This window comes from Colletotrichum costaricense, assembly GCF_030867565.1.
Source record: "Colletotrichum costaricense strain IMI 309622 chromosome Unknown Scaffold_8.1, whole genome shotgun sequence".
NCBI lineage: Eukaryota > Fungi > Ascomycota > Sordariomycetes > Glomerellales > Glomerellaceae > Colletotrichum > Colletotrichum costaricense.
In genome coordinates, this window is record NW_026848237.1 from 351,657 (window position 1) to 368,972 (window position 17,316).

The following is a 17,316-nucleotide window of genomic DNA, read 5'->3' on the forward strand; positions in this document are numbered from 1 at the left end:
CAATTGCTGCACATGGATCAATCTCACAGACGAACGTTCCCGTAATGTACATAGATGGGGTTGATTTCATTCGTCCTGCCACACATCCCCGTCCTTCGTCGCAGACCGGCCGAGATCTTGGTTGGTCAGTGCCATGAACTGGCGGTCGAACGTCAATAAGATAGAAGTTTTGCTAAAACAGTCAGGTTGTGGCTCGTAGCTCGTATTCTGTCGGTCTACTGAACCGCCCGTCGTTACGTACTTGCAAATTTCTCTTCGAGATCTCCGCCATGTTCAGGTGAAAGAACACCAGCCTCTTCCGACTTAGACCGCAGCAACTTCATCTTAAGCTGTTGCTGATGACAGGGATGCTTGCATTGGTAGTGCTTCATCCCGGCTACCCGCGGCGGGCGCCAGTGTCCGACCGAAGAACACACAGAGAGAGGGGGAGGGGAAAATCCCTCAGAAGGGTGTCTCGGCCGATGGTACACGGAGCGTAGCTCGCCAGCTTTCATGAGCAGTACCATTCTGCTGCCGGGATGCCATGGCACCCATGGTTATCCATTGGACAATTTGACAAGCAGACTTGGGTGCGTGGGATCACAATCCTTCGATCATTTACAATATTTGTCTACCTCATCAGGATGCCTAAATCGGGAAGGCCTAGCGAAGGAGGATTCTTTGCCCTGAGGCCTGCATATCTTCATCGAAAACCACCTAGGAGAACCACAGAACTTGGGTAATGCCAAGTGCGGTTCCTGGAGGCAATCCGCACACACCACGCAGCGAACATCGCTGCCCAGAAAGGAAGCTCAGCGCCGTTGACCGAGAGCTCTATCGAGTGACTGCATCAGGAGAGTATCTCGGTGACTAAAGTAACGGGCTGCCTTTTCCGTTTGGACGGGTTATCTGTTCACCTAGTTCAGCCAGGATACCACCTTACCTTAGGTACACTGGATGTCGGACACTTCGTCACCATCACTGACCTCGAGCAGCATCGGATGTCAGATCTCAATCGCGGCCGGGTGGTTGCAACGAGAACAGACGGACATCCCACCAAACTGAGTTGGCGGGAGCGGGAACCAGAACGGGACGTTGGCGCCAACAGCCCCCAAGCCCACAAAGCCCCCCTCAAGTCCTCGCAAAGTGACCACAAGGCGGACGATATTGTAGTGGTGTGGTGAGATTAGGGCCCAAAGAACGACGGGCCCCAGGGCGCACAGACGGGCCTCCGGATGCTACGGATGGGCAGGGAACTTTAAACGAACCTGTGTGATGGTCGCATGCAACTTCAGTTTACCCAAGATGAACTGCAAGCCACAACGAGAACTCAATGGCAAGTAACATGCCGAAGTGCCCATCGAAGGATCTAGTCGACGCCAACAGCCGGACTGCGGCGTTTCTTATACGTGGTACAAGTCAATAGTGGCGTAGCCTCATGACGAGTTCCAACAAAGATTATTAGCACGAAAAGCCTCTGATGAGTGAGCTGATTTTGTCGGACCAACAAGGGGAAAAGCCATTCAGCTTATGCGAAGAGGACCACCGGAATCCGCTACAGAACCCCATAAACCCTCCACGCCCCGTCTCCTCATCCCACAGAACGTCCGACCATGGATCTGGTGGATGTTGAAGATTTTGACGAGGAAAAAGAAAGCAACAGGATCATTCCTTCGACATGTGAAATCCTGTACTCCGTTTAGGACCACTGGTACAGAATCACCTGCGCCTCATTTCCCAGAAATCGTCAACAACACCCGGGCTGTGGGCACACTGTCCGTCCTTCAAGTACGTTAGAGCCTAACCTAACTGGTATCGCTGTCCGATGCCCATGTCTAGACCTCTTCCTCAATGTGTAAAGATGGAAAGGCAAAAGAGTGACAAAGATGAGGGTGCCTGGATGATCCCGGTCAAGGACATGTTCGTCGGACATCGCTTTTGGGCTCTCGAGGCTGTTCTCTTTCATGCAGGCCTTTATGTCGAGGACCATCAATGGTCAATCTCTTCAAGCTTCCGCCTGGTCGGTATAGCATACGTAAGTCCAGGGCATAGAGCCAGATCAAAACATCAGCAAACTTTCACTGGACATTGATCTGAGAACCACAAACGTTTTCCTCAGCAACTGCCTGTTCATTCTACCGAAACCAACACTGCTCCAGAATCGAACGTTTTGTGTGGAAGACATTGGGGACGGTCCAGAATTTGATCCTGGCGACGACCACAAAGGATGGCGGATGCAACGACCCATTCATCCACCCTTTGGTGATCACTCTCCTTGTCCCTCGACCTGCGGAAAACTGCAAGGATATAGAGTTCGTTTCTTCTTGGTCGTCTCGCGATCGGTAATCTAGTCTACCGGCCGTTTTCTGTCTACATGTACCCGCAGCCCTGGTCTTCCTTCACCTGGCCCCCAAACCCGCGTTCGTCCCTCGGCGAACCTCATGGTTGGCTATCCACCCTCCTTTCTTGGGAACGGAGACGCATAGTGGCCAACGGTTGACTACTCCTTCGAGTACTGCAGTAGTCTGCAGACTGTCACGCCGGTTTCACGCCACCCTCCTTCTCGTTTTCGATGCAAGGGCGGGCAAGAAAGGGAGTTGCAGACTTGTGCCTGGCGGGAGACACACGCGGGGGGCCGTTGTCTCTTCCTGTTCACATACTTTTTGACTGCCCAATGAAATCCCCGCCTTTCCTTTTCTACCACGGAAAGGTTACTGAACCCTTCGGACTTGGACGGACGGGCTCTCCCTAGTCTAAAGCCACAAATTCTGCACAAGATAGGCCTGGGAATGGACATATAACCGTTCGTGGGGACCCAGTCGTCCCAGCTTATTGGATTCTCCCTCGATCTGCGTCTACCATCTTCCGCTGTTCTGGTGTCTTGCCCACAGACCGTTGGCCTCTCGGGGCTCACAACCTCATCAGACCAGCTTGATCTCCTACGGCTTCAACATCAATCACTGCATATTCGCCATGGTCGAGGGGAACATTCCCGGCGAGAGCAATGCGCTCATGGTGCAGGTGCCGGCCATTGTCTTCTTCGTACTCACGCCCATCTTCGTGGGCATCCGGTTTTGGTCGAGGATCAAGATGAGATCCGGCCTTGGTTGGGACGACTGGACCATCCTGTTCTCGTTCGTGAGTCTACTCTACAAGAAACTCGGTACCATTTTGTTCGCTGACGCTCCCAAGATCTGCTGCCTGACTGTATCGATATTGATGATGATCTCCTGCGAGTATGGGTTCGGCCAGCACATTAGAAACCTGTCTAAACCTAATAAGGTCATGACTTTGCAGGTATGTAGCCAGGAACACCTCATGCCGCTTGGTTGAAGTGAGGTATCATGTAACATCAGTCTGACTGTTGATAGTTGTTCTACGTTGCACAGATCTTCTACAAGATCACCATCAATCTCACAAAGGCATCGATATTACTCCTATATCTTCGCATATTCGTCCAGCGGTACTTCAGGATTCTTTGCTACACGCTACTCAGCATCATCCTGGCCTACATGGTAGCGACATCGGCCTCTTCGATATGGCAGTGTACCCCTATTCCGAGAGCTTGGGACAAGACTATTCCGGGCACTTGTATCTCGCTTACTATGAACTGGTATGCGAATGCGGGATTCTCTATCGCTACCGATATCCTCATCATGGCATTGCCGCAGCACGTTCTGTGGCAGTCGAAACTCCCTCTCAACCAGAAGAGGCTGCTCATGATTGTCTTTGCTCTGGGCCTTTTCGTCACGATCACGAGCATCTTACGTATGACGACGCTGAACTTTTCCACCACAAGCCCAGACACCACTTGTAAGTAACAAAAAGACTCCATATGACTTCAAACATATGCTTACATATTGACGCAGTCGACATTGCCTCCACGCTCTGGACAGTCGTCGAAGATAACGTCGCCATCATCTGCGCCTGCCTGCCAATGTGCCGTCTACCCTTGACCTACCTCTTCCCAACATACTTCGCGACCAAGAAAGGGTCGTCTGCCGGCAGCTACAACACAGGCTCCGCGCCGCGAACGAACAACAGCAACTTCATCCACGCCGGTACGAGCCGCAACGACTGGCACCCATACCAAGGCCGCGAAGAGAAGAACGGGATTCATCTGACGAGCGTGCATGCCAGACCAAAAGTTGGGGACGATACGAGCGAGGAGTACATCCTACCTACAGTCGCCGACGAAAGGCGTGTGAGGACTCCGAGCGAGGAGGTGGAGGATCGGCGGGCTATCAGGAAGACGACGGCGTTTCACATGACTTATGACGAAGAACGGCCGAGAGTATGATCCTAGGGATATAATGTGACGGAGAGGACAGCTACGAGTAAAAAGTATGATTTCCCGGAAATGTTACTACCTAATCCTCGTTCTGCGAGGTGTAGAAACACCTTAGACCGGAAGTGACTACGCCGAATCTTACGTGACTCACTTTGAAGTGTCCTTACCTCTATCCGCAATGTAAGAAGGGTTATGTGAGAGCTATGGTATGTTTAAGCTGCAAGAGACGCAATAATTCTGTCGCGCCCAATGCAACGGTCGGTTGTAAAGCTGTCATACCGGCTGACATATTGGCCAGTGGTGTTCAAAAGTAAAACGTCCTTATTCTGTCCATACAGCGGGAACTCCGCGATTTCCTGTCCATGGGGATTTCCGCTTAGAGTGAAGCTGGTCATGTATCGCTGCAAGGCGATCGCAGTCTCTGGACTAGACATACCAACCCCGTTATCGGAAAAGGTGTATGCAACATCATCGGCGTGCATGGCTGGGTATACACCAAACTCGTACTGATGAGTCGTGCCATTCAGCGCTCTCACGAGAGCAAGACCATTGCACCGGAAAAGCAAGTCCTGCATGGTGAGGGAAGTACGAGCGATGTGGTCCGTGTATCCATAGGAGCCATTGAGAATGGGCGGGTACAGCTCCGTTGCCATGTAATCGATCGAGTCAGCGCTGGCTCCGGGAAGGGTGACGGACATCCATTCGCGGTAGCCAGCGTCGTCTGTGATGTCGAAGGAACCGAAGAAGAGACCATCGTTGGTGTTTGAGCCAGCCATCACTTTGACTTTGGTATCGAACTTCCTCTCCGAGATCAAGACTGCAGGCTCGGCCGGGACAAAGGTGCCGTCAACTACCGGGCTGAAAGTGAAGCTTCCCAGGCGGCCTGCAAAGACCTGATCGCTGTTGGCTGCAATCACAGAGGCAGCAGGAAGCTGCCTAGCTTCGGCTAGAGTGCTGACGTTTAAACGCGATAGGAATTCGGCAAAGATATCGTCCTGGTTCTGGGCTGGCGGAGATGGGAGGATCGCTGGGGACTGCGGGATAATCTGTTGAAAGGGAACGGAGCCCTGGGAGCCTCCGAAAGCCTCCGGGATTTCCGTATTAGCCTCTTTCACCCCCTCAAATCACTTTTCCTTGACTCACAGTTGTCTGAAATACGATCGAACCTCCTCCAGCGGACTCTCCTGCGAGAGTCACACGAGCCGGGTCTCCGCCGAAAAGGTGAATGTTTTGTTGAATCCACTCCAGCGCAAGCCTCTGGTCGAGGAGTCCAGCATTGGCAACGCCTCCCTGGGATGTAAACTCTGGGCCGCTGAGGAAACCAAAGGCACCAAGGCGGTAGTTGAGAGCCACATAAACAAAATCGTGGTTGCCTTGTCTTAAGAGACCAGCAGGCGAACCGCTGTTTAGTCCAGCCTTGGAGCCAACGTCGTAGCCACCGCCGTAGATCCATACGAAAACCTGTTTGAGTAGCCAGTGTCAGCTCAGGAATCTTAGTTTCTTTGACGACAGGGAAATCGTATGGATCACAAGATGTTCTACTTACGGGTGCTCTAGTAGCAGTCTCATTGGACCTGACAGCATCAAAAATCTTCTTCGGGGCCACCACGTCAAGAAACAGACAGTCTTCGCTAGCTCTCGAGTCGAGGAGCTGACTAGCAGATATCGAGATGTTAGGACCGAATAGGTATTGGTATGCTTGTTCGATTAGGCTAGGCGTCCATTCCGGGAGGGCCTGTGGGCAGATTCGGGCCTCTTCACCCTTCTGCACGATAGACCTGTTCGTTGCAGGAGTTACCGGGGCAGCGAATCGAAGATCTCCAATTGGTGGGGCTCCATATCGAATGTTGGAAAAGTTGTATGCTTCACTCAAGGTCTGTGATGGGTGAGCTTTCCAAGGATGGCAAAATCAAGTATCGTTGCATTTGGGGCAATTGCCCTTCAAACACAAGGTTTTACTTACATCGAAGTTGAGAGCTTGATGAAGCTCGTAGCCTAAGTCTACAATCGGTAGACTATTTGACGTATTGCCTGTTTCGATGCATGACGCTGAAACGAGTGAGGTGCAGACGAGCGTGATGGTACCTGCAACGAAAGAACGCATCATGGGGAGAGCGAAGCCGTGTCAATCTTTGAATGATGACAAGTGAATCGAGTGTGCTTGCGAAAGAATGAACGAAGAAGAGAATTTGGTTTCTTTTAAACATTTCTACTGCTTTTTGCTTGCCTCTCTTTGCTCTACTGAAGAAGACAGTCTTGATTGCTTCTACTGCACCTCGCGGGTCTCCACTGACCAACCAATCTGTACGGACGAACCTTGAGCCGTGATGCAGCCAGCTGACGTCTGTAATTGCTGCATGTTGGATTACGATAGCAAAAACCAAGACTATAAGTCAAGGGCAAGGGGGCTTGAGTCAAGCTGCGGCCCGATTCCTTAGCTGAGCAGACACCAGCGCGGAAACAAGCCGCTCTTCTTTCCTCTTGTGCGTCTTCTCTTTCTTTCTAGAAGGTCTGTTCCTCCTCCACTCTAGCCGTCTTCACCACCTTGCCAGGGCACGCCGGCATTCCATCAGCCGGGATATATCACGACTTGAAAATAAGCGAGAGAGAGAGGAGGGAGGGAGGGAGAGAGAGAGAGAGAGAGAGAGAGAGAGAGACGCCATGAAGGTATTCGGATAGACGATGATGTGTATGGCTCGGATTTTGATTGGGCAGATACGCGTACGTGGCTGTCTGTAGTAGCCTGTAATGCTAATATCTAAGCCCGGGGCCGGATCCGTCAGCTCGGTTTCGGGAACGATATGAACCGGTTTAACTGCCGGGTAAGGCCATTCAGGAGCTACAGCCAGGGACACGGAGAGTCATTGTGGAGTGAAAGCTGTTTCTGTACCATTTCCGGGTCCATAAGGCAAGCAGTTACTTTCTTAGCGGGCAAGGAAGCACGGCCATGTCAGCGACACTGCGAGACATACTTGTTCCTATGTCCGTACACTCCGTCTAAAAGACTGACGTAATGATGTTAAGTCCGTAAACAACAAAAAATACTTGCAACTAGAGTTGGCTCACACGTACCTGTCAATTTACATATTTAATAATCAATTATTCCGTAGTAAAAATTGACTGTATTACTGGACAAGATAATACACATTGATAGAACCTACGTGGTCGCATTTTTAATTTTCTATTCGTCAAGACTGAGCCACCTCCTTGGCAATTTCACATATCCAACCTTCTCAAAAAATGACCAGAGTTCTTCTTACCGGAGGCAGTGGCTTCATTGCTACGCATATTCTAAAGCTTCTTCTTGAACGCGGGTAGGAGACATTCCAATTCGCGAATAAAATGTATATGCTGGTCTCAACTAAAAGCATCCATGTAGACACTCTGTGGTCACAAGCGTCCGCAACCAAGCCAAAGCAGACGCTATCAAGCAGTCATATCCTGAAATCGGAGCCGACAAATTGTCCTTCGTCATTGTTCCCGATGTGGCTAAGAGCGATGCATTCACCGATGCCGTCAAATCTGACCCACCATTTGAGGCGGTCATTCATACTGCAAGTCCCTTTCACTTCAACGTGACTGACATCAAGGCGGACCTCCTTGATCCCGCTATCAACGGAACAACCGGTATCCTCCAAGCTATCAAGCAAAATGCCTCGTCGGTTAAGCGCGTGGTCATCACGTCATCCTTCGGTTCCATGATGGACATTTCCAAGGGGCTATGGCCCGGTCACACTTATGACGAGAGTGACTGGAACCCCATCACGATGGAACAGGCGTTGCAGAGCGCTGGCGCTGGTTACTCTGGTGAGTTGACCCCTACTGTCTCGAGATCGCGCTGAATGCGGCACTTGATAATTGCTATGTATCTGACAAGTATACAGCAAGCAAGAAGTTTGCTGAAAAGGCAGCTTGGGACTTCCTCGAGGCCGAGTCTCCTGCGTTTTCCATTTCCACAATCTTACCACCCCTCGTCTTTGGTCCTGCTGTGCAGAGCCTGTCTTCCCTTGATGCCCTCAACACCTCAAACCAATTTATCCGCAGCTTCATTCTTGGCGCGGCGAAAAAGGAAATTCCTCCCACTCAGGTCAGTCCATCTTCCCTGCCGTAACTCCGATTATTTCGACGCACTTCGGCTGACTCGAGTGTGTATCATAGAACCCCATCTTCGCCGATGTACGAGATGTGGCATTTGCTCATGTAGCGGCCATGGAGAAGAAGGAGGCTGGCAACAAACGCTTCTTTATCACGAACGGCTACTGCTCAAACCGTGAGATTATTGAAATCATCCGAAAGCGCTTCCCGGAATACAAGTCAGCTTTGCCTTCCAAATGCACTAAGGGCGGTGGTACGTGGAAACTTTGATTGCAACTTATTCAATGATCACTGACCGCTGTCTAGAACTGCCCAAGGAGGTTTACCAAACGAACACCACACGCAGCGTCGAGATTCTGGGCATGAAGTACGCGGATTTTGAACATTGTGTTATTGACACCATTAGATCTTTTGCCTCCGTCAAGCAGTAGCATCACAGTGCTCGGGTATCGGGGGAGATGACATCAAAATTGTAGCATATCTAGCATAGGAACGATCAGGATTGCTTCTATGTTCGAAATGTGTTAATCCATAGGGGTGATGTGCGATAGTCTAGAATTTGAAATTCAAGTAATATTAGAAAACCCCAAACCCGAAGAAAATGATGCTGCTATGAGGTGGTCTATCAACGTAAAGGAATCTGCACAGCAATACCCTAAGGCATGAAGTCCTGCGCCATCATGTACGCTTCATTTCTGGCCTCCTCATCATGTAGAGCCCCACTATGGGTTCCGGACAAGAAGGGGGTTTAGGGAAGCCATGGTTTTTCGTCAAACGGACGTAATGAAGCCTACCATTTTTGCAAATTGTAAACCGATAGAAGAATGAGACAAACAAGTATCGGTTCAAATAGAATGTTTGATTGGTAGGAGCATGTATAGTAGTTTCATGCGTGCTGATGATCCAAGCAACCTGTTGTTGTCGTCTTGTTCCAACATCGGCTGGGGACCGATAATGCGGCCGACGCGGCCGCCTGCGATGACTGAGTTCGCTAGAGGCCCAGAGCCTCTAGTAGGTAGCAAGGAAGGTTGGAACCAAACATTCAATTGAAAAGCACACAGTATAATTGGAAACAAATTCTACCTAAAGTATCTAAAAAGAGACCACTTATGAACTGAATGGGGTGAGAGTCTGGAGTTCCCGGCTGGATATTCCAGCGCGGGCAATGCGGCCGCATGCCGCACGTTGACTAGTGAGTGGAGGGAGGCGCAATGCGGCGACGCGGGGATACGGTAATGAGATGCATGCTTAGCCAAATCGACGGCGGATGAATAGGATACTTCTGGACTTACGAACATTAATTCCGAGAGCGGGCATGTTGCCTGCGCGCTGGTGGCTTTTTGTATGTCTGAGAATCGAGTATAAAGGGTCAGGTCGGTCGATTTGACATAACCTGGTGGGAGTTGAAAGCATATCACACCTCATTATACTTTACATCTCTATACACTTCAAATCCCCAACAAGCGGCTGGTCAGTCTCCCATTTTTACATCATGTCTTCAAAGTACGCCTCTTCCCATCTTTCTCCTCAAGGTCCTGGGGATGCTCGTCCTACAGCCCTTCAAATCATCAAAGACGAGGGTGTTGAAGACAAGCTCTCTGACAAGGTTGTCCTCATCACTGGCTGTTCCTCCGGCCTAGGAGTTGAGACGGCGCGTGCGCTATTGGTGACAGGTGCAACATTGTACCTGGCGGTTCGCAATCCCGCCAAGGCGAAAGCTGCCTTGGGCGACATGTCCCAGAACGACCGAGTCCATCTCTTGACGCTTGACCTGAATGATCTCACGAGCGTCAGGGCCTGCGCCGCAGACTTCGCAACAAAGAGCAAGATCTTGAACATCGTCATCAACAACGCGGGTGTTATGGCGACACCTGAGGGCAAGACTTCCGATGGGTTCGAGACCCAGTTTGGCACCAACTATGTCGCCCACTTCCTCTTCTTTCAACTCCTCAAACCTATTCTTGTTGCCTCCTCGACCCCAGAATTCCCTTCGCGGCTAGTCAACGTCTCTTCAAGCTTGCATAGAGCCTGCGAGGTCCAATTTGACAATTTTAATTGGACTGGAAACTACGACCCCTGGAAGGCTTATGGCCAGAGCAAGACTGCTCTTGTATGGATGGCCAACGAGGTGGAACGCCGGTATGGATCTCAACACCTCCATGCCTTCAGTCTCCACCCAGGGGGCATCTTGAGCGGTCTTCAGCAACATGTCCCTGTCGAACTGAAGGAGGCATGGGGGAGGAATGAGGCCCTCGCCAAGCATTGGAAGAGCGCTGAGCAGGGAGCCGCGACTACTGTGTGGGCGACGGTCAGCAAGGACTTGGAGGGCCGGGGTGGTAAGTATCTTGAGGACTGCCAAATCATTGGTGCATGGGATCCCGCAACTGGTGATGTTGGCTCGGGATACGCTACGTGGGCGTACGACCAGGAGAAAGCTGAGAGGCTGTGGTCATTGGGTCTCAAGCTTGTCGGGCTACCAGATGCCGAGTAAGGCCATCCTTCGGACCGCCTGGAGATGCTATAAATAGTACGAGCTTAATGGTAGAAGCATGTGATCTTAAACAGTACTCCAAAAACTATATCGTTGCATGCACGATCAAGTACGCAGGCTAAGTATGCAAGAGCATCACGTAGTGTTGTAATTGACAAGGCTATTGTTCATCTTTTCCAAACATCCCATCTCAAGTCGTACGTTTAAAACCTGAAGTAACCAACTATTTGGTGAGGACTCCCACAACATGGGGGATCACATCGCTGCTTGACTCATCCGGCGGTTGGGCCAAGTCCACCTCGCTCCATGAGCCAACCTGCCTCAAGGTCTGCCCAGTGGCTCGGCACAATTGACAAGAACCCATCATGTGCCCCCAAAAGATATTTGTGAATTCTGGGAAACAATGTCAGTATGATGCATGTCCGAAGGTGTAGGAAGGTTTCTCACGTTGAAAAAATGGGATAAACAGCCCTTGCTCCGCCTTGACATGCTCAAAGACGTACCATCGGCCGCCCTTCTTCAAGTAGTTGTAAAGCAGCTGTATGTTCTTCTCCGGCTTCGGAATGCTGCAGAGGCACTGGACAGTCATGATGCAGTCGACGCTACCGGGCTCGATCCGTCCGCCCCAAGCCGACTCATTCTGCAAATCCTCAATGCCCACCGGCACAACCTGGTAGGTTCCTTTTAAGCCGACCTCTTCGACACGTCGTTTCAGCGATGCAGCAGAAACCGGGTTCGGCTCGACGCCGTAGATCTTGGTCGGAGCTGCACGGGACTCGGCCTTGGCGGACCGGACGACGGTCGCGAGCGACTCGGTCCACATCCCACTGCCGGCTCCGATTTCGAGGACAACACCTTCGATAGGCTTGCTGGTGCCTCTTTCGGAGACCCGTCCGTCACGGATTCGGCCCTCCAGGAGCGGCAAGACTTTGTCCTCTGCGCTGGCTTTGGCTTTGGGGCCCATGAATTTCCAGAACTCGCCGAACCAGGCCTCTTTGAGTGCGGACCAATTCGACAGGGTCTTGACGTCACCGGTGATGGCGAGTTTGAAGATGGTCAACCATAGGTAGATCAAGGAGATGGTCATGAAGAACCATGGCAGAACGATCTTTGCCAACATTGTGATCATGTGAGGCGGTTCGATTGGTAGCAGAGACGTGAATACTCGCAATGGTATCACTGTGATGCTTTTGATGCTTTAATACAACATGAATTCGGAAACTTTACGAGATGTTTCCGTCCTCTTAGTCAAAAGCGCTTGAGCACGGATATTTTGGCGCCATAGAATGGCAGCAGAATGCAACGGAGACAAAAAGTTTGCCCCTCAGTTTCAAACCCCGCGCCGCCTAAGGTGGACCGATCATCTCCAAGACGTAACATGGGGCCGGGAAACTTGCTCGCTTCAATGGAGAGAGTGTGTGAGTTCTAGACTGAGAGCAAAGACAGGGTAGAGCGAACTAAGAATACATCTTTATCAGATAGAATGTAGAGTTTATGACACGCTTAGGGACGCGCAACTACAATAGGCACCAGTGGTAGACTTTGTTTCAATAGGCCAAAAGACCCGAGATGAGATTTTCCATGTACAGTCTAATCATTGTTTATATTACAAATGGGATTTTTACAGGCGGGCACTGATGTTCAGAGTCCCAGATTGCTGCTAAAAGCCAGCTATAGCATTTAGAGCTTCTTGACAGGCTTAGCGGCAGGCTCCTTGGAGATGCGCTTGGCAGTCTCCTGCTCGTCGCGCTCGTGCAGCTCAGGCTTGGAGTCCAGGGGGCGATCCAGGCCGAGACGGTGGTAGGTGCTATAGGAAGCGATGCCGCCTTGGGGGTCGGCCTCGGTGACGAGCTCCTTGCGGCGGGTGTCGACCAGGAGGCGGATGAGGTCGGGGCGCATGTAGTGGCCGGCGAAATCGGCGAGGACCTTGGTGAGGTGGGTCTCGTTGAGGTCAATGTCGACGAACATGAGACCGTCAAAGTCCTTGTCGGGCTTGGGGACAGCCAGGCTGCCGTCGGGCTTGTAGATGCGGGCGTGGCCGTTGTAGTCGGAGGGGTCGGTCTCGGGCTCGACGCCCTCGGGGGTGTTCTTCTTGAGACCCTCGACGGAGAGGCGCTGGAAGGGAGCGAGGACCCAGGTGCCGGTCTCGATGGCATAGGCCGGGGTGACGAGCTCGGAGGCAGTGTCGGCGTAGTTGGTGGCCGGGTCAGGGGACACCTGGCGCTGGACGCCGGGGTAGATGGGCCATCCGGCGACGTGAACCTGCTCGCCCTGGGAGACGTTGAGGGACTTGAGGAAGGGGTTCATGTTCTCCCAGCAGTTGAGCTGGCCGACGCGGCCGATCTCGGTCTCTGAGACGGACATGAAGGTGTCGCCGGAGCCATCACCGTAGACGAGCTTCTCAACGTGGGTGGGCTTGATCTTGCGGCGGTGGTTGATGATGGCGCCGGTGGGGTCGATGAAGACCTGGGCGAGGTAGAGGGTGGCATGGTCAAGCTCGGCGAAGCCCATGGAGACGAAGATCTGGTTATCGCGGGCGGCGCGGCGGATACGGCGCATCTCCTCAGAGTCGACGCGGAGGGAGTTCTCGCGGTACTTCTTGAGCATAGGGAGGGACTGAAGGTAGGTGACCTTCCACATCCAGTAGGGGTAACCGGGGATCCCTGTGGGGGTATTAGCATGCTGAAGAAGTTTGAGGCCAGGAGGGGTCACTTACAAACTTCGGGGAAGGCAACAAGCTTGCAGCCGGCCTGGCCAGCCTCGTTGATGAAGTTGATGGTCTTCTGAACACCACCCTCAAGGTCGAACCACTAGGAAAGTCAGTTATCAGTGGAAAGGGAGGAAGATGGCATCGAGGCTTACACCGGGCTCGGAGGTGACGGCGGCGGCCTTGTACTTGGTGATAGGCATGTTGGCGGGTGTTGTTATCGAAAAGATTCGAAGGGAGTTGAGTCGATGATTGTGTGAGACTAGAAGTCTTGATGATTGATGATCTTGTGTGAGTGTGATGATCTGGAAGGAAAAAGAGATGAGGCAAGTCGCGATGCTGAAGCCTTTTTATGATTTCTTCTTCCTCTCAAAACTGACTTTGTTGAAATTGATTGACTAATTCAACGCCGTCGGGCTTTGCGAACCATCTTGCAGACTGCATTTGACAAGTTGCATTTCTGAGTTCTTCAACACAGGTTGATGTCAGTTGCTCGCTTGATTTACAAACGCCGTATGTGGTACTACCTATTGATGCGATCCGGGCATTCGGGTCCATTTGCGCAAGTTTCTAGTCCGCATTTCATTTCCATAGGCCGCCAACACCTTTGTGGCGTGACTGATGTTCGAGAAGTTCCGAGCTGACGAACAGTAACCAGACGGACAGGCTGTGACACGACTCAGGCAATGCGGATACCAACATCATTCCTCACAGGTGGTAGGTAGCAGAGACTCGGAAGATCGCGCATCAAGCAGTCCCCTTGGACCTAATTCCGAGCCATGCGAACTTCGTCCGGGTGCCACGGGAAAGCTGGGCAAAAGCCGCGCTGCAGAATGGCATGTTGCCTCTGACGTAAACAGCACTCCGACTGCCGTTTTGCTCCGGGTCGATCAGGCGAGATCTTGTGGGTGCTCTTAATTTAGTTCCCGTCTTCCCGGCAGCGGCGCGGTTCTCAACGTGCAGCTGGCCGGGGGGCCATCGCCGTTTGTGGATCTCCGGGATCTGGAGATCTCAGTGCGTTCAAACCCCGCCAGATCCAAACACCTACATCGTCTGATGTTCGGGGACGCCTCGATCCCGATAATCTGTGGGGAACCATGGGTGTCAGTCACGGGAGAGAAGGAATTTGCTAAATACTATGTGGAATTGTTCCTATCCACTACCGATCTGATAATGCTGTCTCTGCTGTGCGTATGGGCGACCTTGTGCTCTGCAACGAATTGAATGCTCGCGAAACACAGCTCTTCTTTCCGTTCGCGTATCGACCCATGTCATCATTGCGTCTCCCGACTGTCCTCGAACCAAAGCATTTCCTCAAAGGCCCTAACGCCTCATCCTATACTCAAACACAGTCTTCACCCAATGCTCCCTCACCCCCTGTCTCCAACTCTAGTGCTTCGTATATTGCTCTGCGTTCTGCCCGCTTCTGCTTCACTTCTTGAGGAGATAGTCGCGCTTCAGGAGAACTTTCATGATAGCCTTGGAGCGAGAAGGCTGTTCCTTGTAGGTCGGGTTCGGGTTGCCGAGCTTGTCCCAGAGGCTGGGAAGGCCGGCAGCACCCCACTTGTCGCGGAGATCATCGTAAAACTCCTTATCGTAAATTCGCCAGAATTCCTCTTCCGTGTAGTAGTTGTCACCGTAAACCACCTTGATACCGCCGAGATCGCGAGTAGCCTGCTCAATCATCTTGTTGTCCCGGATGAATCGCTCAAAGGCCTCGGGGCTGTCGCGACCTTGAACGTCATCAGGCCCGTGGATGGTCTTGGGACCCCACAATCGTACATTGACATTGATATTGTGGCAACGTTCACGGTTGCGACTGTCGGAAATGACTCTTACGGGGCAGATCCAGACAGGATAAATCCCCAAGTTGTTGTTGACCCAGTCGAGGAAGGCCGCAACGGTGTTTCCCGGCAGCGTAATATCTTGAAAGAACATTTTGCGGTTGTGTCTGCTATGATGGATACTAGCGAACAAGCACTCACCCTTCACGATGGGATTGAGAAGAAAGCGTGTAAGACCGTTGAAGGTATCGGGATTCTGACCGTAAACTCCCATCCAGAAAGAGGCTCTATCGTATCGGAAGAGATAATCCTTGATCGGTACCAGGTCAGTGACTATGCCTCTCTTGTCGACTGAGCGAGATTCCGAAAGCGTGCAGAGCATGCAATTGGTTTCTCTGACGTGAGAGACCGACTCGTGCACATGTAGAGCGAACCACTGATCATGAGCTCGGCTGAAGCGAACGACAGGCATGCCCTGCTTCTTCTCGTCCGTCATGGTGCCAGTAATGATGACACCATCGTTTAGGCCGAACATAATGGCATCGACGAAATCGACGGGCGAAGTGTCGGCGGTGTAGGACTGCATAGTGTTCAAAGCTTCGGCGGCGGAGTGAACTGGGAGATAGTTGAGCTCGACAAATCGGCGAGCAGGAACAAGCTTGACTTCGATGATTGTGCATAAACCGAGAGTACCACAAGAGCCAGCGAGACCACTAAAGAGGTCCGAGTTCTCGACGGGCGAGGCGGTGACGATGTTGCCGTTTCCAATGATGACCTCGAGAGAAGCGACAGACTTTTCAAAGTGACCATAGCGGAATGAAGAACTCTCGAGCGCAGTGCCGGAAAAGGCGCCGCCCACGGTGATGCCAGGGAACTCAGGGACAACGGCAGGAATGAGGCCGTGCTTGAGCGTGGCCGTGACGAGAGTCGCTATTGGTACATTTGGTTCCACGGCCGCGCGGCGCCGGCGAGGGTCGACAGTGATGACATGATCCAGCCCACTGATGTCGATGATCTCATCCGCCTGTCGGGTGCTGGGCCGGGTGCTGTTGGTCGTCTTGTGATAAACGCGATATTTTATCCCGTCGCGAGCGAATTGTCTAGCCTTGGCGGCGATGACGCTGACGCGCCGGCGATGCTTGATCAAGCGATACTCCGTCTCGATGGATTCGGCCATTTTTCCATGAAGTAGACGTGAAATGATTGAAGACTGATAAGGATAGGTCCGACGAACTACTTGAAGCTTCCGAGGGTGAAACAAAAATGTGGTGGGAATCGGCGGTTGGTGAGGTGACAAGTCTCAAGGAAAGCAACTCGACTGGAAAATAGAAAGTTGGAAGGAGGTATAGGCAACAGGGAAAAGTCCTCTGACCTAATCAACCACAGCGGGGTGAGGGTATCTAGATGGAGGAGGCCGGAAGGATGAGGAACTTCTTGGAAGACCAGTTCCGTGCCATGAACCCTGGGCCTTGTGAGAGAATCCGTGGCCAGGCATTGAAAAGGCATGATGCTTATTGCCTCGTCGTATGTTGTGTGTGGGCGTGGCTGAGAAGGCGAGTGCAGGGGATGACTGTGCCTTCATTGTCTCTCATTGGTAACATAAAGAGGTAAGACGGGAACCATCTTATGGCTCTCACAACAAAAGGAGAATAGAAGGAAGGTTCATTGTGACAGTTTTCAAAGGCGTGTCAGAACGTCGCTGTTCGAATCTCACTCGGCATACCAGTATAGGAGGCATGGGTCAAGACTGATCAGTATTGCTTTCAATCAGGTTTCAAGCTCCTTGTATCAGAGTGCAAAATATTGCCCATAGTTGAAGGGTGAATGAAAAGAAAGTATTCAAGCGAGAACTTGATCACCTTCACTTGTATCTCGAAAGCCTCATAGCTTACGATGAATGAGATCATAGATGGGGAATATCCCAAGCCTCACTTTCTCAGTCTTACACGAATGTTTGCTTGATCATCTC

The 17,316-nt window shown here is 51.8% G+C and overlaps 7 protein-coding genes across 7 annotated transcripts; 3 read left to right on the forward strand and 4 right to left on the reverse strand.

Annotated features, from left to right (window-relative positions):
- Nucleotides 1-2,952: 2,952 nt before the first annotated feature.
- On the forward strand, nt 2,953-4,279 carry CCOS01_08134 (uncharacterized protein; the record flags this gene model as incomplete). The annotated part of the gene is made up of 3 exons (XM_060456295.1): nt 2,953-3,276; nt 3,351-3,792; nt 3,849-4,279. The coding sequence occupies 3 exons, from the start codon at nt 2,953-2,955 to the stop codon at nt 4,277-4,279; spliced, it is 1,197 nt and encodes a 398-aa protein (XP_060312569.1).
- A 203-nt stretch (nt 4,280-4,482) lies between these two features.
- CCOS01_08135 (acetylcholinesterase) lies at nt 4,483-6,377 on the reverse strand (the record flags this gene model as incomplete). The annotated part of the gene is made up of 4 exons (XM_060456296.1): nt 4,483-5,355; nt 5,414-5,731; nt 5,817-6,146; nt 6,234-6,377. 4 exons carry the CDS (start codon nt 6,375-6,377, stop codon nt 4,483-4,485), a joined length of 1,665 nt encoding a protein of 554 aa, XP_060312570.1.
- A 1,133-nt stretch (nt 6,378-7,510) lies between these two features.
- Nucleotides 7,511-8,796, forward strand: CCOS01_08136 (dihydroflavonol-4-reductase; the record flags this gene model as incomplete). The annotated part of the gene is made up of 5 exons (XM_060456297.1): nt 7,511-7,584; nt 7,650-8,077; nt 8,155-8,357; nt 8,429-8,618; nt 8,672-8,796. The coding sequence occupies 5 exons, from the start codon at nt 7,511-7,513 to the stop codon at nt 8,794-8,796; spliced, it is 1,020 nt and encodes a 339-aa protein (XP_060312571.1).
- Nucleotides 8,797-9,857: 1,061 nt separating this feature from the next.
- Nucleotides 9,858-10,856, forward strand: CCOS01_08137 (oxidoreductase; the record flags this gene model as incomplete). Its single annotated transcript, XM_060456298.1, has 1 exon — nt 9,858-10,856. The coding sequence occupies one exon, from the start codon at nt 9,858-9,860 to the stop codon at nt 10,854-10,856; it is 999 nt and encodes a 332-aa protein (XP_060312572.1).
- A 406-nt stretch (nt 10,857-11,262) lies between these two features.
- On the reverse strand, nt 11,263-11,976 carry CCOS01_08138 (uncharacterized protein; the record flags this gene model as incomplete). The annotated part of the gene is made up of 1 exon (XM_060456299.1): nt 11,263-11,976. The coding sequence occupies one exon, from the start codon at nt 11,974-11,976 to the stop codon at nt 11,263-11,265; it is 714 nt and encodes a 237-aa protein (XP_060312573.1).
- Nucleotides 11,977-12,536: 560 nt separating this feature from the next.
- On the reverse strand, nt 12,537-13,766 carry CCOS01_08139 (cyanide hydratase; the record flags this gene model as incomplete). Its single annotated transcript, XM_060456300.1, has 3 exons — nt 12,537-13,519; nt 13,573-13,666; nt 13,719-13,766. 3 exons carry the CDS (start codon nt 13,764-13,766, stop codon nt 12,537-12,539), a joined length of 1,125 nt encoding a protein of 374 aa, XP_060312574.1.
- Nucleotides 13,767-14,994: 1,228 nt separating this feature from the next.
- Nucleotides 14,995-16,524, reverse strand: CCOS01_08140 (FAD binding domain-containing protein; the record flags this gene model as incomplete). The annotated part of the gene is made up of 1 exon (XM_060456301.1): nt 14,995-16,524. One exon carries the CDS (start codon nt 16,522-16,524, stop codon nt 14,995-14,997), a length of 1,530 nt encoding a protein of 509 aa, XP_060312575.1.
- Nucleotides 16,525-17,316: the final 792 nt, after the last annotated feature.